Below are 22,992 nucleotides of genomic sequence, written 5' to 3' on the forward strand. Positions count from 1 at the left end.
ATCGCTAATCGGTAATCGGCGAACAAACCAGGAGGCAATTCGCAGCCTCCTTCAAAAATAATCCGCATCGGATCTCGGCGAAAAAGTACCTTGGTATGGCCACTCATTTAGTGCATCCCAAGGACCGAGACTAAAAGGCTCGATTGGAATGTTGGTCAATGGCGGACCTGGACTAGGTCCCATCGCGGCTTGCATCAGGATGTCCAATGCTAGGTGACCATCGCTTGTTGAGCCAATTTCGGGTTGCCGAGTTTCCATCTCGTGTGATCCTCGGAGCAACTCTGGTCCTGTGACACTTGATTGAACCTGGGGTAAAGCTTGCCCGGATGGTACCCCAGCCTCCGCACTATCGTCATCAAAGCCCGCTCGTCGTAGCACGCTATGCACCCCCAGACTTTTGTGCTTGCGAACCGTTACAGCGAAGCGGGGTTGTTGACTATCGCCATTACCTTGTTCAGGCGATTCTTGTCGGTCATCAGTCTTACCAGCCATGTGCAATTGGATCAAAGACTCCAGATCCTTGATAATATGCTGTTCTACAGCTGAGTGCTTGTACAACCGTTTCAGCAACTCCAGGATCTGAGAAGCTTGGTTGAATGCTTCTTGTGGTGTGAGGTTGGATTCGGAGGGGATCAATGGAGAGCTGCTCAGGAAGAGGATAAGGCGGCACGCGTGGTACGCGCAGATGGCCACTGTATGGTGCGATAGCCGTAACACATCTCCAAGCATTGAGAAGTCCTTCAGGATAGTAATATTCGCCCGAGCATGATGAAGACAAAGTCTGGCACCTGCGGTGATATGTGCTGGTGAGCAGGATGCCAGTACAGCCTCGGAAGCTGCTTCACGGTAGCCTGATAGAAATAGCCTGTACGCATCGCAGTGTGTTTGGTGCCAAGTTAGATGTACCGTCAGATATCGAGTAAGCCATCTCGACGATGCGTATCGTTTCAGTTCCTCATAGCTATAAGGCGGAACCTGCAGTTGTTGTAGCATTTTGACAAATTCGTCGACCAGATCGGGAAGTTGTGGCATAGGCTGGGATGAAAGACGGACTTGTCTCGTCAGCCTCATGATGTCGCGTAATATCATTGTCTCGCTTATATGAGTTGCGAGGAGTCCGTTTTCGGATATCCCATCCAAAGTTGAGGGGTCATCGCCAACAACTGAATCATTATCGGCGTGAAACTGCTCCTCGCCACATGGCATTTTGAGATAGATGAGATCAGGCGAGCAAACCTCTGACTCTGGAAGCCCAATAGAGAACCGACAATTGATCAGCATCATGCACCACATCATTCTTCGGCGAATCTCTTGCGCTACGGGCCCAAGATCGATCCTCTCGTACTGCAACCTCAAAGCACTGGCTGCACGGCCAGCGATACCGAACAACATGTAAGCACGCTGAAATGATCCAGTGTCAATTCTATAATGAACAATTAGAAGAAGTGCTTGAGTTCTGAAGATTGTAGGTTGCTCGATTCGAGACCAGATTATGTCTTCGGCTCGCTGAATCCATGCTAACGTCGAAGCTGGGTGGTACTTGGAGTACTGAAGATGGAATGAAGATATTGCACAAATGGCCAGAAGGAGGGTCTCGTCCAGACTTCCGTCAAGGCAGCGTTGAGTTATTGAAACATCATTTAAAAACGCATACGAAGGCAGAGGGTATATGTGACGGAAGAAGTCCGTAACTAATTGCAGGCGATCCCGCATAGGTGGTAAAGGCATTGAGCGATTTCCATCACCGACTTGGTTGGGAATCGGGTCGGATACAGAACCTCTCCAAGACGTCGATTGTTGAGGCGATGGCTCTGGGAGGTGATTAGACACCGCTGGTAAGGCTGATTCATTGTATAACAATGTGAAGCTCCCATCGCCTGTTGACAAGTTGGAAGGGGATGTTTGGTGAAGCCGCGAAGGTATTGGGGAACTTTCAGCGGCAGAATGGGCGGACTGGTTGCTGATACTTGGAGATCTTTTTGAAGCTCGACTAGACCTTCTATTATCCGGATACAAGCAATCTTTATCTCTCAGCCGACAGGACGCGCATGTGGGTAATTCGCCCGAGCACCTGGTCTTCTGACTGCGACACTGGACACAAGCCCGAGAGCCGCGGCGACGCTCTGGATGGCTTGGAGACGTGGTGGCAAAAGCACAACTAAAGCCTAAGCGCTCACAATTGGAGCATGACTCTGGGCCGCCATCGCATCTAACCTGTAGTTTGAGTCAGAATCTTATCTTCAGATGATAGAAGCAAATGGTACCTTGCGAACACGACATTGCGTGCAAGTGTTGGCGGATCTTGGTGGGGGCATTGGCCTTTACTTTCAATCAAAGGAATAGCGAAATGCCAGTCATTAGTTTCTTGTCACCGATCTCAGAACTGTGCTGCGATATAAAGATGGTTTTACTGTCAGTGATGTAAATGTTAACTTTCAGCCAGGTACTTGATTATTAGTGTTGGCGTTTCGTTACGTGCTTCTCATTAGTAATCACGTCAGAGCCAAGTCAAATCGACTCCGCACACTGCAGGGTATCAGAAAAATGACCGCCAGGAACATAAGAGATATATATACTTCAAGAAAATGTCCTATTTTAACTAATGTTATTTATAACCAGATAAGACGGGGAAAATATAAATATTGCTATCTGTTTAAGATTTAACAACTTTTTATATTCTCTGCACGTAAAGCATGAATTTGACAAATTTCAAACATCCTTGTAGTGCTGACCTTCCATCCTTGCCTCAGGGTTCAGTAAAACACGAGATTCCTGCTTTTCAGTATATGGGGGCTCTTCCTTGGCAATAAATAACGTCTCAGTGGCAAGGCCCCTCTGGAAGAATTTTGTTGCTCGTCTTTGTCTGACATTCAACCTCCTCCTGTATTGATGAAACTCTTCAGCATCAGAAAGGGCAGCGTACAAATATCGCGGATGCACAATGATGGCTTGTGCGCCTTTCTGCCCAAAGCCAAATGATGTAATCGAGAAAGCACGAAGGCCGTTTGTCTGAACGCTATGATGAGGAAAGAACAGAAAGTCATTGCCCTCTAGTTCTGGGGCAACGTCGTCCGCATTTCGATTACCAGGAATCAGGCCAGTATTTAGAGCTTGGAGAGCGCCGTTGATCATCCAAGCACCAGCTGCACCTTTTGAATGGCCTGTCAGATACTTCTGTGTGATGCAGTAGGCAGGATTACCTCGCGTACGGCCAAGATGAGAAAGTTGACTTTGAATCACACTAGTTTCATTCTTGTCGTTGAGAACGGTAGATGTGCCGTGCAGCGAAACAAAGTCCAAATCGTCAATAGAAAGACCCCATGCCGATAGCGCACCCCTGATAGGAGAGATATCCGTGTGAGAGGTCCAAAAGGTGTGGCCAAGAGACTTGAGGACTTGTTTGTTGCGTTCGATGGCTTCTTTATGCAGAAAGAGACTCATCTTGTCCACTTCACTCTTTGTGATGCTCCTTGACATAGCAAACCGTTGTTCCAAAGACTTCAAGTCCTGTTCTAGATCTGCCTGAATTTGCTGTTGGTGCCTCGTAATCCGATCTTTGCGGAAGTGGATATCTAACAGAAGGTTTTTATCTGCGCCATGGGTCTCGCGTGCGTTGGTCAACGTCCCCTTTCCGGGAGAGGGCACACTTCGACCTGTTTTGTCGCTTGCTGTACCCGCCCATGAGACAATTCCGTATATTGGAAGACCCATCTTGATGGCCATCGTGGCGCTAGCGAGGACTTGAATCCCACTACCCTGAGATTCCACGAAACCGTCGCGTGTTGTTGTCATTGGACGAGACATTTCGCTGTACATGCGACCTCGGGCTTCTTCCTCGTCTGTATTGACGGTGGCGCGCATCTTGGCGAACTCGTATGCTACTTCTTCGGTCATGTCATCGTGGCCACCACTGCAAAAGATATAGTCAGTACCATGGTGCATTGGATATCGGGACGTAGTTCTTACACGAGAGCGATTTTGGCCTTACCAGCAGTGATAAGCTCATAACCTAGTTCCAGCGATTCTACCGCAGTTGCACAAGCTCCAACTGGGGTTCGAATAGGGCCAGAACTTGACAAAAGAAGCATATTGATCCATGCTGCTGCAGTATTGGAGAAAACCTCCTGTAGCACGTCGCTTTGAACTGGTTTGTCATGGTATCTGTAACGGAAGGCTTTCTTCAAAGCCTGTTGGCCGCCAAGGCCGGATCCGACACAGTTGCCAACCTCTGAGACATGCATGTACTGATACAGCTCATAAGGATCAACAATGCCAGATGATAGTAGTGACTCAGCTGTAGCTACCAGAGCAAAGAGTGTTTCTCTCCCGATTTGATCAACAGCCCAGTCTGGCACACCATATCTGCGCGCGTCCCAGCCTTGAGGAATCTGACCAGCTGCAGAACGATCGAATCGAAGTGCCTTTGGCACAAGGATCACGGCTCCTTTGCGCAGTCGAACAGTCCAGTCTTCATTTTCAGTGCTTCCTGGTATGGCATCAACCTTTTCGCCATGTTCTTGCATGAACTGCTTAGCGAGTTCGGGTGGTGCAGCAAACGGAGCCAGATCCCTTGTCAAAACGATCTCGTGCAGTAGCTGCTTCTTTCTGGGGTCGTAGCCATTATCCAGCTCTGGCTCTACCAAGCGAATACCGGAGTGCTCAATGATCTGTTCCTCATATCGGGCTTTAACGTCAACATCGGCAACAGGAGCTTTAGTTTTGGCATCCACCCAGCCTGTGTACTGCTCGCCTCCCATGTCATCACCAAGCTTTCCATTATAGTGTGTGATAAGTCCCATAATCCAAGCCATTTCGATGCATCCTTCGAGGGAGAACTCTCCAAATGCCTCCATCTCCCATCGGGTCCGGGAGTTTCCCCATGGACCCACCTCGGATATACCTGTGATGACCACAGTGCGGTCCAGGTCTACCATACCAGAAAGAGTATTGAGAGGACTAATGTCGTCTTCATAATCTGGCAGTTGAGGAAAGTTGAGTTTCAGATTTGCCATTGGTGACACGGAAGACAGGGGCTTGCCTATTTCGGGTTCGTCGACATGGTGATGTGATGGCAAATGTTGATGAGTCGGAGTAGAAGTGGAATCTTGCTTGATTTCTCGGCGGATATCAGACAAGATTGATCGCAGGTCAGTTGTATCAGCCATGCCACCTGATATATCAACCTTGACAGGCTGAATCTCGACCTCATGAGCGAATGGGTTGACCAAAAGAGCAGCGAGGCGTTGAGCCATCTCAAACTGAGAAAACGTCTTGACACCAGTTCTCACCTCGACTTCAGCAGCCACAGCATCATTTACAGCCATAAGCCCCGTCCCACGAACCCATCCTATCGTGACGCCGCAAATAGCAAGATATGATGTCCAATCCTCCGAGTACCACTTGTTCAGAAGCATCTCGAGCCCAGCCTTGGACTCGGCATACAATCCATCTCTGCCAAAAACACCGTGGTTTGGACTTAAAGGAAGCAAGACCTTGACTGGGCTCGTGTTCCGTGGACCGGCTTGCTTGTGCTGCTTGATACTCCCCAATAGTCGCAGCACATTGGTAAGCATGATGCGATGGGCTTTCTCCGACTTCGAATCAAGCTCATCGATCTGCCCCTCCTCAGACACCGCAGCGAAAGGAATAACGAAATCGAGGTCCCATCCGAGTCCTCCTTTGGCTTTGGCGCTGAAAATGTACTGAACCAGGCTTTCACAGTCTCCTCTACTGCCTTGGTTGAATGGACAGACGACGAGCTGTGAGCCAGATGATCCCCACTTCATGTAAAGATTTTGCAGTTCACGGCAAGCCGTGGGAGAGAAACGGCTTGTCGCAACGAGAACGAGCGCCCCTGAAACCAGGAGATGCTGTAGTAATTCTCGTCCTATAGATGAAGGCCCGGCGCCAGTTAAGAGGACCGTCTTTCCTTTGAGCCTCAACCCGTCTTCGCGTACACAAGCCAGACTTGATTTGTACAGGTCTATAAGTGAAGTGTCATACTTCCAGGTGCCTTGTGAACGTGTTTTTACTTTCACTTCTACCGAGTCCGAGCCTGGTGTTCCTTGCGCGTACGCGTCGATCGGGTTGTGTAACTCATGGCCAAAGAATCTTGATGTTTGGGCGCAGGAAAGCCAGTTTTGACTGTCTTCTATCAGCATGGCTAATACACTCTTGGCCATCGAGACCAGAAGTTCATCTCCAGCAAGTTTGTTACTGCTCAGCATGTAACGCATAACATCAATCAGGCGATCATTCGAACGGCGAACGATCATGTCGCAGGTGCTGCGTGTTACAGAGTTGTCCAACGATGTTTCGCCACGCAAGATACTGTTAAGTAGCAGTAACAGATCTTGCAGAGCCCAATTCCAGCAAGATTCGTATTTCCGAATTTTTGCAGGAGACCATGCTGGTAAGATTCCTTGGATGAAATCGTCTCCTAATTCTGTGGTGAGGAGGTCCATCTTTTCCTGCAATGTATCATTTTCCGTCTTGACAATATTGAGCATTTTCTGAGCGTTGACGAGTGCTTCGCTTTCGGGGAGTGAGATGTCGTTGGAAGTGTAGAGTTCAACATCGCTACATCCGCTTATAACCTTCGTTTCAGAGCTAGTCGTAGGGGCTGACATAGGTACTTCGGTCATTGGCTGCAGTTTTAAGCCTTGTTCATCAGCATAAGCTTCAGCTATTTTGTCCAGCAACATTGTCGCCTCTTCCCTGGTCTTGAGTCGCGAGGGCAAAACCTCTGTTGCCATCCTCAACAGTATGGCATTTTGTCGTCCAACTCCCAATCTCCACTGCACCTCCAGATGCTTTCGAGCATCCGTAATTGTGAAACCCCCAGGCATCTTATGCGTGAAGATGGATGCGGTAAGCTTTCCATGAGCTGTCAATAGCTTCGTGGTCGACGTACTCCCGGATACAATCTGTGACAGTTCCGAAATTCCCATCTCTTCTGCTCTGTCAGGCAACGGGTCGAAGATTAGGGACAAGTCGCCAACAAGCTCGTTCTCCATTGTCGATCGACCTTGTGATTAAGTCAGAAAGAATTTATCAAAATGGTGTTAGGGATTTATATATTCGTACCTCCACAAAGTTGCGCTATCGATTTGGAACAATCGATATCTAGGAAGTGCTTTCGGAGCTTCTGCGCGACTGTTGCCACAATAACATCTCTGGACTGAATAGGCACATCCTCCACGTTTATAGGCATAGTAGATACCTGTCTTCCTGGTTCTGGCAACGGAGCTGTGGCTACTGGGACAGGAGGGGCAGCCTTTGGGGCAGCTTTTGGGACAGGCTCCTGGGGTGCGGAGGACTTGTGTGGCTGTGTTCGGATTTGCATAGTTTCACAGTATATTTCGGCAGCATGTTCGTCGAACGATTGCAACAAACGCGGCTCCCGAAGAGCAGCATCGTGCTCACTGTATTTCTTCGATATTGTCCTCTTTGCCATGTTTGTCAAAGTACTAGAAGGGCCAATTTCGATCATGTGATTGATTTCCTTCTCTTTCAGAAGAACGTCTTGTGTTTCGATCCTATTACCACAATGTTAGTTCCACGAAGCAAAACCTCAACGCACCAAATTTTAGAACGACCTACCATTTCACTGGATTTGCAAATTGATACCTAATGGATTATCGTCAACGCTGCATCGTCTAAGTTTTAGGAGGGAGTTGATTCTAAGACATACGATAACAGTTCAGTTAACAGTAATTGAGATAACTCTGTCTCACGCTCTGCTTCCATTTTGGTCACTCTTGACATATGTTAAGTCTGGTAAGGGAAGACGAACAGACTCTAGAGCTTCAGGTAAAACTGAGGATACTTTCTATTTGGAAAGTGACTAAAATACTTTAAAACGGGATGCGTATAATTTAAATTTCACCAGTTGTTCGTGTGCTATGTCAGCAGAAAAGGGACCAGATAAACCGGTGCGGGGAATTTCTGGTGGCACCACTCAAACCATGACTACCTTAAACCTTTCCATGAGTTTACCGGGTTACGATTACCCGATGGGCCACTATTAACAGATAGGTGCGTGTGTGCACTCTGTGGCACCACGCGTTGGTGACACGACTCATTGCGCTTAATGATCCGTATAGAGATTATGTCCATTGGCAGTCGTTCAGACTTAGGAATCTAATTGAGCGTAGGTACAATATCCCATTTTACCTACTTCTGTCGTTTCAGCGAATTATTTGTCTTCGACAAACCAAGTGAAGCCCAATAGAACGCCATCGTAGCTGTTTGCTTAACGCAATGGCACCCTTCTCCTACAGCAATATCCTTGCGGCACCAACGAGAATAATACTGTTCTCTATTGGAATCCCAACAGCTGTATTAGCATTTTATGTAATTACGATTTCTGGAAACCCCTTGACAACAGTCACAAAACTCACAAACTCTCAAGGTTATCGCTGTCATAGTTTATCGCTTGTGGTTCCACCCACTAGCCAAATACCCAGGCCCATTTCTTGCCAGAATATCTAACATTCACTCTGGCTATCATGCCTGGCGAGGTTCTCTACACATAGACATGCTGAGGTGTCATAATAAATATGGTGAGTTGTTCAACGCTCGATTCCGCGAGATCCGAAGCCTGACACATTACCACTAGGCCCTTTTGTTCGTTACTCACACAACAAACTCCTTGTCAATACTACTACGGGACTCAAAAGTAGGACATACCGCGCCGTTTAGACTTGGCTATCGCGATCTATTTACTCCAGACGCTAATGGGAAAACCAGATATCTACAATTCGAGCGCTAATGTTGAAAAGTCACCTTACTATAAAGCAATGCAGCATCGTGCGCCCAACGTGCTCACGGCAGTGGATAAGAAGGCTCACGGAATGCGCCGCCGGATCCTCAGCCAGGGACTTTCAGACTCATCAACCAGGGCTTTCGGAAACACGATTAAAAAACATATTGAAAGACTATGTCAGAAAATTGAGGGGCATTCAGATCCGAACACTCAGTGGTCCGAAAGCTATGATATGGCCCGATGGTGTGAGTTTCGGCCAAGGTTTCTTTGTGTTTACAAGATATACTGACATTCCACTTTAGTCAGTTATCTAACCTTTGACATCATGGCCGACGTTGTATTTGGGCAGCCGTATAACCTTCTGGGAAACAGCGAGTATCGCTATGTCGTCGATAGTATTGAAGGCTCAAATATTCGAACGGGCGTATTAATCCAGGCTCCCGAAGCATATACCTGGAGATTGGACAAGCGTTTATTCCCCGCATCTATCCGACATCGCAATACCTTTGTCAAGTTTATTTCAAGCTTGGTACAAGAACGTCTGACAACGAAACCGCTGGAGCGGGACGACATTATTAGCCACCTTCTCACCGCCAAGGATAGTGAAACCGGTCAGGGGTTCACTAAAAATGAAGTAGCGGCTGAGAGCTCAACCCTGATAGTCGCAGGCACAGACACTTCTTCAACCGCTCTGGCAGCCACGCTGTTCTACTTGACTCAATACCCAAACATGTACCGTCGGGCTGTGGCCGAAGTACGCAGTTCATTCGCGAAAAGCCAAGATGTCAAGTTGGGTCGGGCCTTGAACGAATGTGTTTTCACTCGAGCATGCATCGAGGAAAGCATGCGCTTGTCACCACCAGCTGCATCAGCGCTATGGCGACGCGTGCAGGTCGGCGGCCAAACTGTCGATGGACACGCTATCCAAGCAGGATGCAACATCGGAGTTTGTATTTACGCTATTCACCACAATGAGTTGTATTATCCCGACCCTTTTGTCTTCAACCCGGATCGTTGGTTGCAGAATGATAAACAAGCTCAGTCAGCTTTCAGTCCCTTCTCAGTTGGACCTCGAAGTTGCATTGGTAAAGGGTTTGCCATGGCAGAGCTCATGTTGGCGGTTGCCACTATTTTGGTCAAGTTTGACATTCGCCGTGCCCCTGGTGATCAAGGCTGCATTGGTCAGGGACATTTGGAGGGTGAAGATGGGCGTCGCATGGTTGACGAATATCAATTGCATGATCACGTCACGGCATTTAAGCAGGGCCCTGTTTTGCAGTTTCGCCGTCGTGACACCGTCGTCCAGTCAGAGGCAGAGTAGGTAGATACAGTGATGAATAGGATATTTATTCCAGGGTACTTACCTTACATGCAAAAGACATCTATTTGTCATATTAGTTTGACTTTTTAAATATATAATAGACCTAGATAATGGTATAAGTTCGAGGCTATCCTAGTTAAGTAGACACACTTGCTTATATCCCGTAGCATTAAGCATTAGTCTTGATCTCAAACATAAGGCAGTATTACAATTCACAACAACGCCCTACTGTAGCTTCCATTGCTGGCCTCAATGGAGTTTCGTATACGGCTTGTACGCTTCCAACATCTTCAACCCTACTCAAAGACACCTTGCGTGATATTCTCAGTTTAGAGTTGAAGTGGTGCCACCTCAAACTACGCCGCCTGTGGCATCATGCAGGTAATGTCGTGCCACTACTGGTCGACACACCCGATCCTTCATGCACGTGCACAAAACTTTCCACTCCGGATATAGTGACTCTAGGAAGTCAAGTGACCAAGCCATGGTACCTATCCCTACAGCTGGGAATTTATTATGCGAGAGGTAGAGCCATATGAGATACTGCCTGTGAGAATCTCTTGAATAGTTATTCCATCTCACAACCTAGCCTTTCTGACCCCACGGTTCATCTCTTACGTGAAAACCTGACACATAGTTCAGATACACTACAAACACCTGCATGATGTTTCCTGGCGATATGGAATCGAAGGCATCGTCTATGAATGGCGACCAACCTTCATCTCCCACTCCATCATCATCAACTTCAGTAACTATTCCCACGTACACTCCAACTTCGATGTATGATCAAGAGCTACAGTTCAGTCGCAGCGTCGCCAAACATGTATACGAAGCCGCCGCTACGCTCCGAGCAGCATTTCTTTGTGGCTTCCAACCATACACAGACGTTGCAAGCTTCGCCCACGACGAGATTGTGAGCCAGTTACACTATTGGTCATCTTTTATCAGCTTTGTAAACGACCCAGCAAACAATCAAGCTTTCACGAGGATGGATATTTTGGAAGTCACTCGTGCGTTGGTACAGTGCGCCGAAGACACAGTACTCGCTGGAAACGACATCCACATGATCGTTGCACATTTGCAAATTCCTCAAAGTGAGAAGGGAAGAATCATCAAGACCTTTGTTACAGCAAATTCCATGCTGGGAGACCAGCCTGAAGTTGAAGTCTCAAACCTTGTTCGATCAAGCCTCGATGGAGAGTCAACGGTTTACGTGATATTTGGAGGACAGGGGAATGGCGATGGCTATTTCGCAGAATTGGCTGAACTTTATGAGGTCTATCAACCTTTGGTTGGCGATCTGGTACGGTCAGCTTCGGACTTGTTCAGACATCTGACAGACAAGATGGATGTTAACGATTGCTTCTCAGAGGGTATGGAATTGATGGCTTGGATTGACAAGGACAACGATACACCTATACCATCAAGGCCCTATCTACTCTCCTCTGCTATTAGCTTTCCTCTGATAACGCTGCTGCAACTTCTCCACTTCAAAATCTCATTCCACTATTCCGGATGCAGCTTCAAGGATGTACAGAGATTCCTAGCTGGTGTAACAGGACATTCTCAAGGCATTATAGCTGCTGCAGCTATTGCTGCCGTGGATTCCCCTGCTTCCTTTCACGAACTATCTCTGCAAGCAATGACGGTGAGCTTTTCAATGGGGGTTCGCATTCATCAATATTACGGGCCACAAGTGCTGCCACAATTGATAACTGAGGCCTGCTTGGCGGAAGGGAAGCCGATCCCAACCCCAATGCTTTCAGTTCGTGGCCTGAGCATAGAAACATTAGCGACGACAATCCAAGATTTGAATAAGAGTTTACCACGAACAAAGGTCCAATTGGAGGTAGGGCTCAGGAACAACGACTCCAATTATGTTATAACGGGCGATCCAATGTCGCTTCGCGGACTCTGTACACATTTCGATCACAAGAAGAAGGCGCTGGATATAGTCTATCAGTTTCTTCCAGCTGCTGCACCATATCACAATAGCTACCTCAGCATAGCGGCCTCCAGAGCAATCGAGGACTGTCAGGAAATCATCCTTCGGGGATGCGATTTGAAGATGCCGGTCTTCTCAACAGTCGACGGATCAGACTTACGAAATAACGAGGGAGCAAACCTTGTACCTGATTTGATTCGAATGGTTTGCTGTCAAGTCGTCAACTGGCCTGCTGCTTTGAATATGCCTGGTGCTACTCATATCTTGGACTTCGGACCTGGAGGTGCACAGGGTGTTGGGGTACTTGCAAACAGCATGAAAGCTGGCCAAGGCGTTCGCGTCATTCATGCAACAGTTTTGAATGGCTTGAACACAGAGCTGGGATACAAGCCCGATCTATTTGACCGCAGTCGAAAAGCTTCTGAGCGAGTCTCAAAACCTCAGCCTTGGGTAAACTCCTTTCAGCCTACCCTCACACGCTTCACTGAAAACAAGCTGGTAGTCAGCACACGATTCACCAGACTATTCCTGCAACCCCCTATAATGGTAGCGGCAATGACGCCAACAACAACATCTTGGGATTTTGTCGCTGCCGTCATGAAGGCGGGATTCCACGCGGAGCTAGCCTGCGGAGGCTTTCACGATCGCGACTCCTTGTCTGCTGCTATTACGGCCATCGCGAACCAGGTAGAGCCTGGAACAGGAATCACATGCAATGTGATATACAGCAGCCCAACTAGCCTGCGGTGGCAGATCGATGAACTTGAGAAGCTGGTAGCGGCTGGCTACCAGATCGACGGTCTGTCAATTGGGGCGGGCGTGCCCTCGGTAGAAGTTGTACAGGGATATGTTGAACGACTACAACTTCAGCATATTGCCTTGAAACCAGGGTCAACCGAAGCGATCGAGAGAACACTTAAGATCGCAAAGGCTTTGCAACCACTACCTGTTGTTCTTCAATGGACAGGCGGCCGTGGAGGGGGACACCATTCGAACCAAGACTTCCATGCGCCGCTGATCTCAATGTATGGCAAGATCCGAGCACAGGATAATGTAGTCCTGGTTGTTGGAAGCGGTTTTGGTGGTCCATCCGATACCTTGCCTTACATCACGGGTAAATGGGCGTCCGATATGGGCCTGCCGCCAATGCCAGTGGACGGAATACTGCTGGGCAGTAGAGTCATGGTAGCAAAGGAAGCGCACACGAGCACGGAAGCCAAGCATCTCATCGTGGCAACCGAAGGTGCTCCAGATGATGAATGGAGTGGTACATATTCACGTCCAACTGGCGGTGTTCTCTCTGTCATTTCAGAGATGAGGCAACCTATTCATAAAATTGCTACTCGCGCAGTTCGGCTATGGCACGAGTTGGACCAAACAATCTTCCACCTCGGTCCCAAAGAACGTGTGGCTGAGATTACTAGACGTCGTGATGAAATCATTAGGCGGCTCAATCACGACTATCACAGGGTTTGGTTCGGGTGCAGTGGGCCAACTCGAGACCCTGTGGAACTTGATGAAATGACATACAGCGAGGTTCTCCACCGGTTTGTCGAGCTCGCATATGTCACGGCTGAGCACCGATGGGTCCATCTATCATGGAAGAAACTGTTTTCAGAGCTGCTCACTCGAACCATGTCACGACTACATCGAACTAGTGATTCCCGATCGGAGACCCTTGTTGACGACCTGGATGACCCTTATTCGACTCTAGCAACACTTACAGACGCAAGTGCCCAGTTGATTACCTATGAAGATAGCATATACTTCCTCCAACTCTTTCGTCGACGCGGGCAGAAGCCAGTACCGTTCATTCCAGTTCTCGACGCAGACTTCGAAACATGGTTCAAAAAAGATTCACTTTGGCAGTCAGAGGATATAGCCGCGGTTCCCAATCATGACGCACAACGTGTTTGTATATTGCATGGCCCTGTAGCGGCACAATACTCTACAAAGGTCGACGAGCCCGTCGGTGAGATTCTGGGTAATATTCACACTGCCTGGGTCACAGCAATCCTGCAAACTCACTATCAAGGCCAGAGTGAACTCGTTCCAGTTTTCGATAACTCTCCATTCCACGCCAGCCAAGTCGAGTCTTCCAAAACCAATACCGAACTCTCCACGCCTCCGCTTAACCATGGGCTTTGGACTTTGGAACAGTGGATTGTTCATATCGTTCAATCTAGAGACAAGAATCTGAATTGGGCCAAGGCCCTATTGGCCTCTCCAAGAGTACTATGTGGGCGACGACTTGTCCCGAACCCGTTCATCACCACGCTCTCAGGATTACGGAGTATGGACATTCATGTTGCTGAGACTACAAAGACTGGTGTCGGAGCAGGATTCACCTTCTTCAAAATTCCGTTAGAAGAAACACATCAGGACCTACTGGACTTAACCTTGCAGTCAAATAATGAGATCTCGATCCAGATCAGCCATTACCCGACACTACAGAGTGCGCCCATCACACTCACTCACCACATGTCATGTCAGTTTTCGAAACTTGCTATGAACAAGAGTCTTAGTGATCGTTCTGCCATGATCAGAGATTTCTATCGCCGCATTTGGCTCGGAACGAGTCATGAATCCAGTCATAAATCCATATATGACAAATTCGAATGTGAACCATACACCGTCACGGCAGATGCTATACGCAAGTATAACGATTGTACAAGGTTACCTACTTCCATGCCACCCACGTCGTGGGCGACTTCAGAGGTGCCGTTGGACTTTGCCGTCGTCATAGCCTGGAAAGCGTTGGTAAAGCCCCTCTTTAGCCGCGAGCTTGAAGCAGACATACTGAAGCTTCTTCATGTCTCAAATGAGATAACGCTTCACTCGGATCATTCTCCACCTATGGTCCACGATGTACTGCACACAGAGTCTCAAGTCACCGAAGTCGTTTTGCAACCGTCTGGGAAAATGGTGCAAGTTGAAGCACATGTTTTCAGGGGGAAGAGTTGCATCTTGGACCTAAAGACACGGTTTTTGCTTGTTGGAAACGACACTCATCGTGATCACTTATTCCGGAGGTCTATTCTACCGCCCTCCGAGATTCTCTTGGAAGACGAGATAAGTGCTATGCAACTGGTTCAATCGTCTTGGTTTCAGCCTCTTCGCGATACCTCCGACCTTGTTGGTAAACGAGTGGTTTTCCAACTAGAGGACTTGATGCAGTTCCATGAGAATGGGCAGATCCGATGCCATCAAATCACCGGATGTGCCATGTTGGATGGTTCGATTGTTGGAAACTGTTATCTTGAAACTCCCGATGACGCTTATTTGAGCCTGATGGGAAACATTCTCAGTCAACAGACAGGATCTTCGAGTCAGCCTGCTATTTTCGAGACACCACTCCTTCTTTTCGAGGAACAGGAAATATCCTTCACCGCTCCAACATGCGAGCAAACTATCGCATATTCAGCCGCTAGTGGCGATTCCAACCCGATCCATGTATCCCCCGTCTTTGCATCCCTAGCGGGTCTTTCAAGCCCAATCGTTCACGGAATGCACATCAGCGCAGAGGTTCTGCAAATTGTCTACACCTGGCTCTGTGCAAGTTCAATGAGCAGGCTGAAGAAATCTCACGTACTGTTTGCAGGTAAAGTTTGTACAGGAGATAGACTTGCAGTCTCAATGAAACACACCGCCATGCATCGAGGACTTCGCGTTGTCGAGGTTCAAATTCACAAGAACATGGCAGAAGAGCTTGTCTTTGTGGGCACCTACGAGATCGAGCAGCCACTTACAGCATTGGTATTTACAGGTCAGGGAAGTCAAAAGAAAGGCATGGGAATGGACCTTCGTGACAAAAGTGCTGCAGCTAGACGAATTTGGGACACAGCTGATGACCACTTCCAGCATGAATATGGTAATATTCCCAACCTGAGCTCCAATGTCCTACTTTTTGACTAACTGTGGCCAGGATTTCGAATTACCGACATTGTGCGCCATGATCCTCCATCTCTGACGGTGCATTTCGGTGGTGTGCATGGCCGTCGCGTGCGTTCCAATTACATGGCTTTAACATATGAACGTGTGGCCTCAGACGGGCAGATTATCGAGGCGAAGTTGTTTCCCACGATCAACGAAAACACCACTAAATACGTATTTTCCTCTGAGTCGGGATTGCTGTCTTCCACGCAGTTCACTCAGCCTGCGCTAGGGTTAATGGAGCTAGCCATCATGGCAGATTTGGAGGCTCGTCAGCTGATCCCATCGAATGTCACTTTCGCGGGGCATTCCCTTGGGGAATACTCGGCTCTGATGGCAGTGGGACATATCATGCCTCTGGAAGTCTTCATATCTACTGTATTTTACCGCGGTTTGGTGATGCAGTCTACAGTGACGTACGACCATCATGGTCGATCCAAGTACGCCATGTGTGCTGTAGATCCGACGAGAGTATCAACAGGTATGGATCATGGCATGCGAGTCATTCGGTGCATAGCTTACGATGAGCTAACTCAAATCATCAGATTTTGACGGCCAGAAGCTTGGCTGGCTCGTTACCCAGATTGCTTCTGAAGGACAGTGGCTCCTCGAAGTGGTCAATCACAACGTGATTGATTCTCAATACGTCTGCGCGGGAGAGGTAAGAGATATTCCCTGGGTGACTTCTGATGCTTTTAAAAGCCTATGAGCCGTCAAGTACTAACCTGGTACATTCACCTCAGGCCATTGCACTTCACTGCCTAGGTGTCGTTCTCGATCGTATACACTATGCTTCAAAGTCCTTTTTCGATGATGGCTCTTTCGATCTCACTGACTGCATCAGAGAATCAGTAAAAGAGATTAGAAAGGACCGATCGAAAGTAGTGCTAAGTCGAAGTAAAGCGTCAATTCCGTTGAAGGGCCTAGACGTCCCTTTCCATTCCTCTCATCTTCGTTCAGGCGTCGACCCCTTTCGAAGACGTTTACAAAGATCGATCAAACTTGATAATGCTAGTCCAACGAAGCTCATAGGCCGGTATATTCCCAATCTGACAGGCAAGCCTTTTGAAGTAACTCGACAGTACTTTAATGAGGTTCTACGCCTTACTGGTTCAATACCGATACAACAAGCTCTAGAATCGGTATGTTTTGAAGCCATTTTACAGAATTATATAAATACTAATTACTGTTTATTATTAGTGGGACAGAGTGGCTTCTACTATATAGAGGTTTATTAGGACGTTATTTCTGATCGATGAAAAGACCGGAAAACACCACCCAATTTTATTACCGCCAGTATCAACACCCAGTCAACACCCCAGGAAAACGACCTAAACACCAGACCACCACGCCAGACACGCCCGCAGACACACAACTACACTAGGTCCAACATCCCCTTCCAAGCACCAACATCCTTCTCCAGCAGAGTGGCCAGACCATCAGGCCCATACTCCACCATCCCAAGATAAACGTCGCACCGCTCCTTGTCCAACGTCAGGTCACGGACAGACTGGTCCAGGGTTGCTCTCTCAGCTCCCAACATCACCAAATTCTCCTCAACACGCTTAAAGTCTCTCTGCTCCTTCTGAGCAGACGCCAGCACTCCATCAGCAGCTTGAGCATCCTGTGAGGCTTTTTCAAGATCACTTTGAGCCGTTTTCAGGGCTTGGACATGGTAGGTTGGCGCATCGGGCAGCGCCAGTTCCTGGTACCCGTCCACGTATCGCTGGTGCTTGGTGACCAGGGCCCAGGAGGTTGCGAGGCGGGCAGTGGCCTCCTTGATGCTCTGTAGGAGCGTGCCGGAATTTAAATTGGCGATTTGTCGTTGCAGAGCAACGACGCGAGACTCGATCTCGTCCAGGGGTGTTTTTGCCTCATTGAGGCAATCCTCAGCAGGAGCCGACTTCCCTCTGAAGATGCAGATGTGTTTTTAGCGCACGAGCTCTTCGCAGTTCTATTGTCATGTCAGTAATTGAAAGGAACTATTAAGTCGAATGGGTGATGATGTCTGGGCTGGGAGAGGCCCTTCGTTCTGGGCGCTCATATGAGCACCGTTTGCGGCACGACGCTTCTATATCGATGGCATAACCGGGCCGCTTCTGAGGATTTCCTAGTACAGGATCAGAATGTGAACAATCATGTATGCTTCTTGTCTATATGGACCGGCACAGAATGATAAGGGATAGTACTTACGTCGGGGAGAATCTTCTTGCTAGGAAGACTCTCTCTCCTCTGCCCGAGAAGACAACCTCCTGCTACCTCGAGTAGCCGATTTCTCACTCAGCCACCGATCGGCTTGAGTGCACGCCTCCTGGTTGAAGCCACCACACGACTCTGCATTGTCCTTGAACCAAGCCACCACGTCGTCAACCGTGGTGTCAGCCTTTGTGCTGGCAGATACAATATTAGATGGAGTTGGTAGTGGTGTTTTCTACATGAGGCCTTTCTTAACAGCGACTACCTGGTTTCAATGGATCTTTAACAAAGAATGGCGGGTTTATGTGAAGGAACGGCTAATAAATGAAGGATACAGCATAATGCTGTGTAAAGCTAAGGAATACCATGTGCAATATTTGACATTATTGGTAAGCTTGTGTTATCTGATGGTTTGATGGGAGGCTTCTCAAAGTCGAATTGATGCAATGAGGGTAGTATGTTACGAAACATTGGGCGTTATCTGGATATTAGGGTAGTCTGGGAAATAGTCTGTTTCACGCTGTCAGATTCTTACGACTTGCCAATTGTAGTCTAGCCATCCGAACTACCCTTTAGTGTCCTCGGTGCTGTACCCACTAGTCCCTGAAATCCCCTACAAGGTGTCATACTGATATGCATAGGCCAGTCCAGACCATGCTTGTGGTCCCAAAGTATGTGAACCATGTCAGAGGACACATAAATTCAATTCATTCTTCTCATGATGACCCACTATAATACCAGCTACTCGTATGTGCCACGTTGAGGACTGAAAATTTTCAAATCCTTACATACTCAATTACTGACAACATCTCTGCAAACAACAAAGACATTTTAATTCACAGAACATAAAACGCAATGCATCTCGATCACAAACTCCCATGGAAAACTATCGCTTCTCATTTTACCCTAGCAAGAGATGGATCAAGTCCAAACTACAACCTCATAGCTCTCGGATTGTCTACACAAGATGCAGCTCTTGGACACTTCAGCCGTATCTTCATTGCGACCATCGAGGAGTTCTCTAATACCGAAACATCCAAGATCAACCTCAATCAAGTTGACGGGAAATTATTCTCGGACGATGTACTCAACTTTCCAGAGCACCATTTCGGCCTAGGCCCGCACGATACGAATTCGGCGTTAAACAATCCGTTAGATGCAAAACACCAGGAATTGAAATATTGGAAGGGACGAGCGTCTACTGCCTCAGAGTATGGCACAAGCCCAGAGTATAGCGCAAGCTATAGCACCGCAGATGGCGATTTGGCCGACGCAGCCAAAATGCTGGTTATTACAGCTGCCGTCAGCGACAATCAAGCCATTCGTCGCGAGGCCCTATCCGCTCTTTGTCAACTCTCAGCACATGTTCCCATGTCCGACTTGCGAGGCTTGAGTTGGGGTCACGGGTTCGGACTAAGTCTTGTTGCTTCTGAAGCATTAAAACTGTATATGCTATTGAACTTGATAGAAGCAGTTCAGTCTCGTGGTGCACAGCAGGTCTCACTACTGCGAGTTAAGATACTGCTATGTGCTCTAGGCAATTATTCACTCCAAAACTATGACTTTCCTGCGCAGAATATCCCGCATCGCGCTTTCTGGCATTCTTTGGGGATCACAGAGTCTTGGGCCGATCGACAAGCAGATGGGGTCAGGGAAAGTGATGAACCAGTTGTGGACCCTCTGGGACTTGGGGATGATGAAATCCATCAAGAAGCAAGAATTAATCTTAAAAAGTATTTGAAGGATTGTTTTGCAATTTTGTACGTTTATGACGTATTCCTAAAACAGATTGCAAGTGAAGAAGAGCGGAAGGAGTTTTGGTCATATGAGATTAATCGCGTGATTTTATATCTATAGGGTAAATTAGACGACTGTTAGCACATCAAATCAAATTAGTTATAGTTATTTCTTATAGATTTACTTACTTGCATCAAAAGTAGACTTCTACTTAGTATCTCCAGACTGAGAATAGGTAGAGTCATTGTCGGATGCACTCGATCTCGATGCTAACTCAACTGTGCCGTGCAATTCAATATTCCGCATCAAAACCTTTGCACTTGGCATATCCTTATTACCACTACAGAGTGACAAGCCGCAGAAAGCCAAATGGCGCATCCATCACGAAGAACTCGACAACACCTCGGGCCAGGTTTCCTTCTCGCCCACGACCATGGTATAAGACACTTCAGCGTAATTCTCTGCTGCCGAGCATAGTTCAGGAGCAAGTTGGCCATACACATTCGCCAGGTTCTTGAATGCCCATGGCACAGCGTCATTCGCCACCCCCCATCGTTCAACTTTGAGTCGCGGCCCATCCGTGATATCATTGGGCGGACATGCAATGATGCTGTGTACCAGAGCCTCGAGGCCCTTGAGGATCATCTTGGCCGCAATATCCAGCTGGTTATTCTTCAGCAGGTGGGCACCGAAGGCGAAGTAGGGTTCCCAGAGTTCTAGCCGAATGGCGCAGTCGTTGTTTGTCAGGTAGGTTTTCTCGAGAGCCTTCATGAGCCGACTTGACTTGGCTTCGTTGCCGGAGCCAGGGTAATCAAGAAGCCTCTGGAGGTCGTCGGCAAGCACCTTGCGTCTCTGGAAGACGGCCTTAGACGTGGCTTTCTTACGCAAACACAGCCCGCAGTCGCACGTGAATCCCCAGTGATTCAAGCCCTTTTGGGTCTCTTGGTAAGATTCGAAGGGCACAGGAGGACGATAGCAGAAAAAGATTTCAGTCTTAGCAGGGACATCCTTCGTCGCGCGCACGATTTGCATGTCTCCGATGAAGGAGGGTCGACAGTTGCCCACACAGGAATGGTTGATACGAGACGCGAGGAGCCAAATGCCCGAGGTTGTGTACTTGAAGCCCTCATCACCCGTCATATCTCTGTTGCTGGATAAGACTTGGAGGAATGACTCGCGGCTCGTCCTCGGAGCACCAAAACCATTGAGGGAGGCGATCTTTTCTACTAGGAATCTAAGTCTCGGTTAGCCGCCTGGCTCAACTGGTTTACCAGTCAAAGTGGGAGAAGAAAACTCACGAATCAACTACAGGGGTTCCGTCAGTCTCCAAGACCATAGCCTTTTGGTAATCGGCGTGGTGAAGGTCTCCGAACTCGGCGGACAACGACGAGTTGTGGTACAATTTCTGCATAATTAGGGTCAAGAGACGTGCTTGGCCACCCACTACCACCCTCTTGGTGGCAAGATTCATCAGGATTTTGGTTTGTTTTGTGGATTGCTCATCGCCGGCAAAGCTGTAGGAGAATGCCTTTTTGCAGAGCAGAAGCTCCCCGGCTGAGACCGCCTTGGTGGTGAAGAGCGCTTTGCCCCGGCCAGGCGACTCGCGAATTTCTACAGGAGCTGAGAAGGTGACACAGTCGATTAAGGGAGGTGTCTTTTCCGCCTGCTTGTACATTTGCTTGAATTTGTACTCACCTGTTCGCTGTTCGTTAAGCCGCTCATTGAGCCGATCTTTCTCGGAGCTGGCTGCCTTGTTTTCAGGGTACGACTGTGTGAGTTTCTCCAGCATCTCAAGACTCTGCTGATAGTCGCCGAGCTCATACAATGCTCGAGCCTTGCGGAAGAGAGATTTTTCGGATGGCATCGCAGGATTGGTGGCTTTCTCGGCATCCAACAAGGCCTGCTTCGGTCGGTCCATGTTCATATTTACAAATGACCGGTTGAGGAAAGCGAGTTGTCTCTCTTGAACGTTTTGACCCGCTTGAATAGCTGAAGAGTACCTGGACGGTTGTCAACTATGTGCTGAGTCAGGCAAGCCGAGGTGAGAGACATACAGTCGTAGTGCTTCAGCCCATTTCTTAGACTGTACAGCGCCTTTCCCTTGCTTTCGAATATCTGAGCTGTTCTCGCCTAAGATCACCATCGATGGCCTCCAGTGCGAGGGAATGCGGTCGTCAGCTCCGTCCATCCAGATAATATCACCAGGGTGGTCGACTCTCAGCGAGTATGTACCGTCCGTGGCGCATTTGAAGAAGGGCTCTTTGAGGATGCAGACCATGTTCGGGCTGAGGATCTCAGTGGCAGGGACGATGCTCTCTTCAGGTTGGTGATAGAGCTGGAGCAACACAGCGATTCCCTTCTCATCCTCCACAATGGCCATGACAGCGGTCATGCGGTCCGGAGGCGTGAGGACGCGCAGCATGATCTTTTTCCCTCGATGATGTGTTTCGAGTCTCATGTCGGAGATCATGATGGCTTCCAGGTCGTTGGCGGAAACAATGCATGGTGGGTAAGGCGCTGGGACCAGCGTGGTAGCGATTGTGTTTTCGTCTGACTGGGAGCGATATGAATTGGCCATGAGCTTCATCAAGAAGGACGAGACGAGTTGTTAGGAAGGGGGGTGATCTCGCACTGCTTGACCCTTTCTTCGGGCGGCTCGCTCTGCAGCCCCCTGAAGTTGCTTCAGATAATCGATGTACTTGCTCTCGTTGGAGACGTCTTTGATATCCATCTTGAGATTAAGAGATAAATTGCTGAGGCTGCGTGAGAGTTGAAATGGTGAGTGGGAGTACAGCTTGAGATTCAGGTCTTGAGCCACTTCTTATGTGATAATTTCGCGGGCCGCAGGTGAAAACAAAGACAGCCAAAAATGCCTCGTCAGGCCATCACAACGGTTGGCCTCCCACAGCTGACCACATATTTGTGACCAATCTTGTGTGGCCAATGCTGTCCATATGTTGGTCGACAGAGTTGCGAGACGTTACCCCTCTCACGCAACTCCAAGGATGGTCGCCAAGTATCCATCTCCTGGCCAGCTGTGTCGGGAGCGGACTTATACATTGTGCGTCTTGGAATCCGTTCGGATTTGATGAA

The 22,992-nt window shown here is 48.4% G+C and overlaps 7 protein-coding genes across 7 annotated transcripts; 3 read left to right on the forward strand and 4 right to left on the reverse strand.

Moving 5' to 3' along the window:
* Positions 1-51: 51 nt before the first annotated feature.
* On the reverse strand, positions 52-2,315 carry FGSG_11654 (uncharacterized protein; the record flags this gene model as incomplete). Its single annotated transcript, XM_011317319.1, has 2 exons — positions 52-2,214; positions 2,265-2,315. 2 exons carry the CDS (start codon positions 2,313-2,315, stop codon positions 52-54), a joined length of 2,214 nt encoding a protein of 737 aa, XP_011315621.1.
* A 394-nt stretch (positions 2,316-2,709) lies between these two features.
* FGSG_00036 (uncharacterized protein) lies at positions 2,710-7,749 on the reverse strand (the record flags this gene model as incomplete). Its single annotated transcript, XM_011317320.1, has 5 exons — positions 2,710-3,910; positions 3,967-7,027; positions 7,087-7,538; positions 7,603-7,629; positions 7,694-7,749. The coding sequence occupies 5 exons, from the start codon at positions 7,747-7,749 to the stop codon at positions 2,710-2,712; spliced, it is 4,797 nt and encodes a 1,598-aa protein (XP_011315622.1).
* Positions 7,750-8,561: 812 nt separating this feature from the next.
* On the forward strand, positions 8,562-10,088 carry FGSG_11655 (uncharacterized protein; the record flags this gene model as incomplete). Its single annotated transcript, XM_011317321.1, has 3 exons — positions 8,562-8,564; positions 8,808-9,012; positions 9,070-10,088. The coding sequence occupies 3 exons, from the start codon at positions 8,562-8,564 to the stop codon at positions 10,086-10,088; spliced, it is 1,227 nt and encodes a 408-aa protein (XP_011315623.1).
* Positions 10,089-10,752: 664 nt separating this feature from the next.
* FGSG_11656 (uncharacterized protein) lies at positions 10,753-17,193 on the forward strand (the record flags this gene model as incomplete). Its single annotated transcript, XM_011317322.1, has 5 exons — positions 10,753-15,904; positions 15,959-16,447; positions 16,512-16,627; positions 16,710-17,108; positions 17,167-17,193. The coding sequence occupies 5 exons, from the start codon at positions 10,753-10,755 to the stop codon at positions 17,191-17,193; spliced, it is 6,183 nt and encodes a 2,060-aa protein (XP_011315624.1).
* Positions 17,194-17,341: 148 nt separating this feature from the next.
* FGSG_00038 (uncharacterized protein) lies at positions 17,342-18,010 on the reverse strand (the record flags this gene model as incomplete). The annotated part of the gene is made up of 2 exons (XM_011317323.1): positions 17,342-17,874; positions 17,950-18,010. The coding sequence occupies 2 exons, from the start codon at positions 18,008-18,010 to the stop codon at positions 17,342-17,344; spliced, it is 594 nt and encodes a 197-aa protein (XP_011315625.1).
* A 1,007-nt stretch (positions 18,011-19,017) lies between these two features.
* FGSG_00039 (uncharacterized protein) lies at positions 19,018-20,019 on the forward strand (the record flags this gene model as incomplete). Its single annotated transcript, XM_011317324.1, has 1 exon — positions 19,018-20,019. One exon carries the CDS (start codon positions 19,018-19,020, stop codon positions 20,017-20,019), a length of 1,002 nt encoding a protein of 333 aa, XP_011315626.1.
* A 261-nt stretch (positions 20,020-20,280) lies between these two features.
* Positions 20,281-22,630, reverse strand: FGSG_00040 (uncharacterized protein; the record flags this gene model as incomplete). The annotated part of the gene is made up of 4 exons (XM_011317325.1): positions 20,281-21,133; positions 21,198-21,899; positions 21,954-22,480; positions 22,532-22,630. 4 exons carry the CDS (start codon positions 22,628-22,630, stop codon positions 20,281-20,283), a joined length of 2,181 nt encoding a protein of 726 aa, XP_011315627.1.
* Between the last annotated feature and the right edge of the window lie 362 nt (positions 22,631-22,992).

This window comes from Fusarium graminearum, chromosome 1 (assembly GCF_000240135.3).
Source record: "Fusarium graminearum PH-1 chromosome 1, whole genome shotgun sequence".
NCBI classification, from domain to species: Eukaryota; Fungi; Ascomycota; class Sordariomycetes; order Hypocreales; family Nectriaceae; genus Fusarium; species Fusarium graminearum.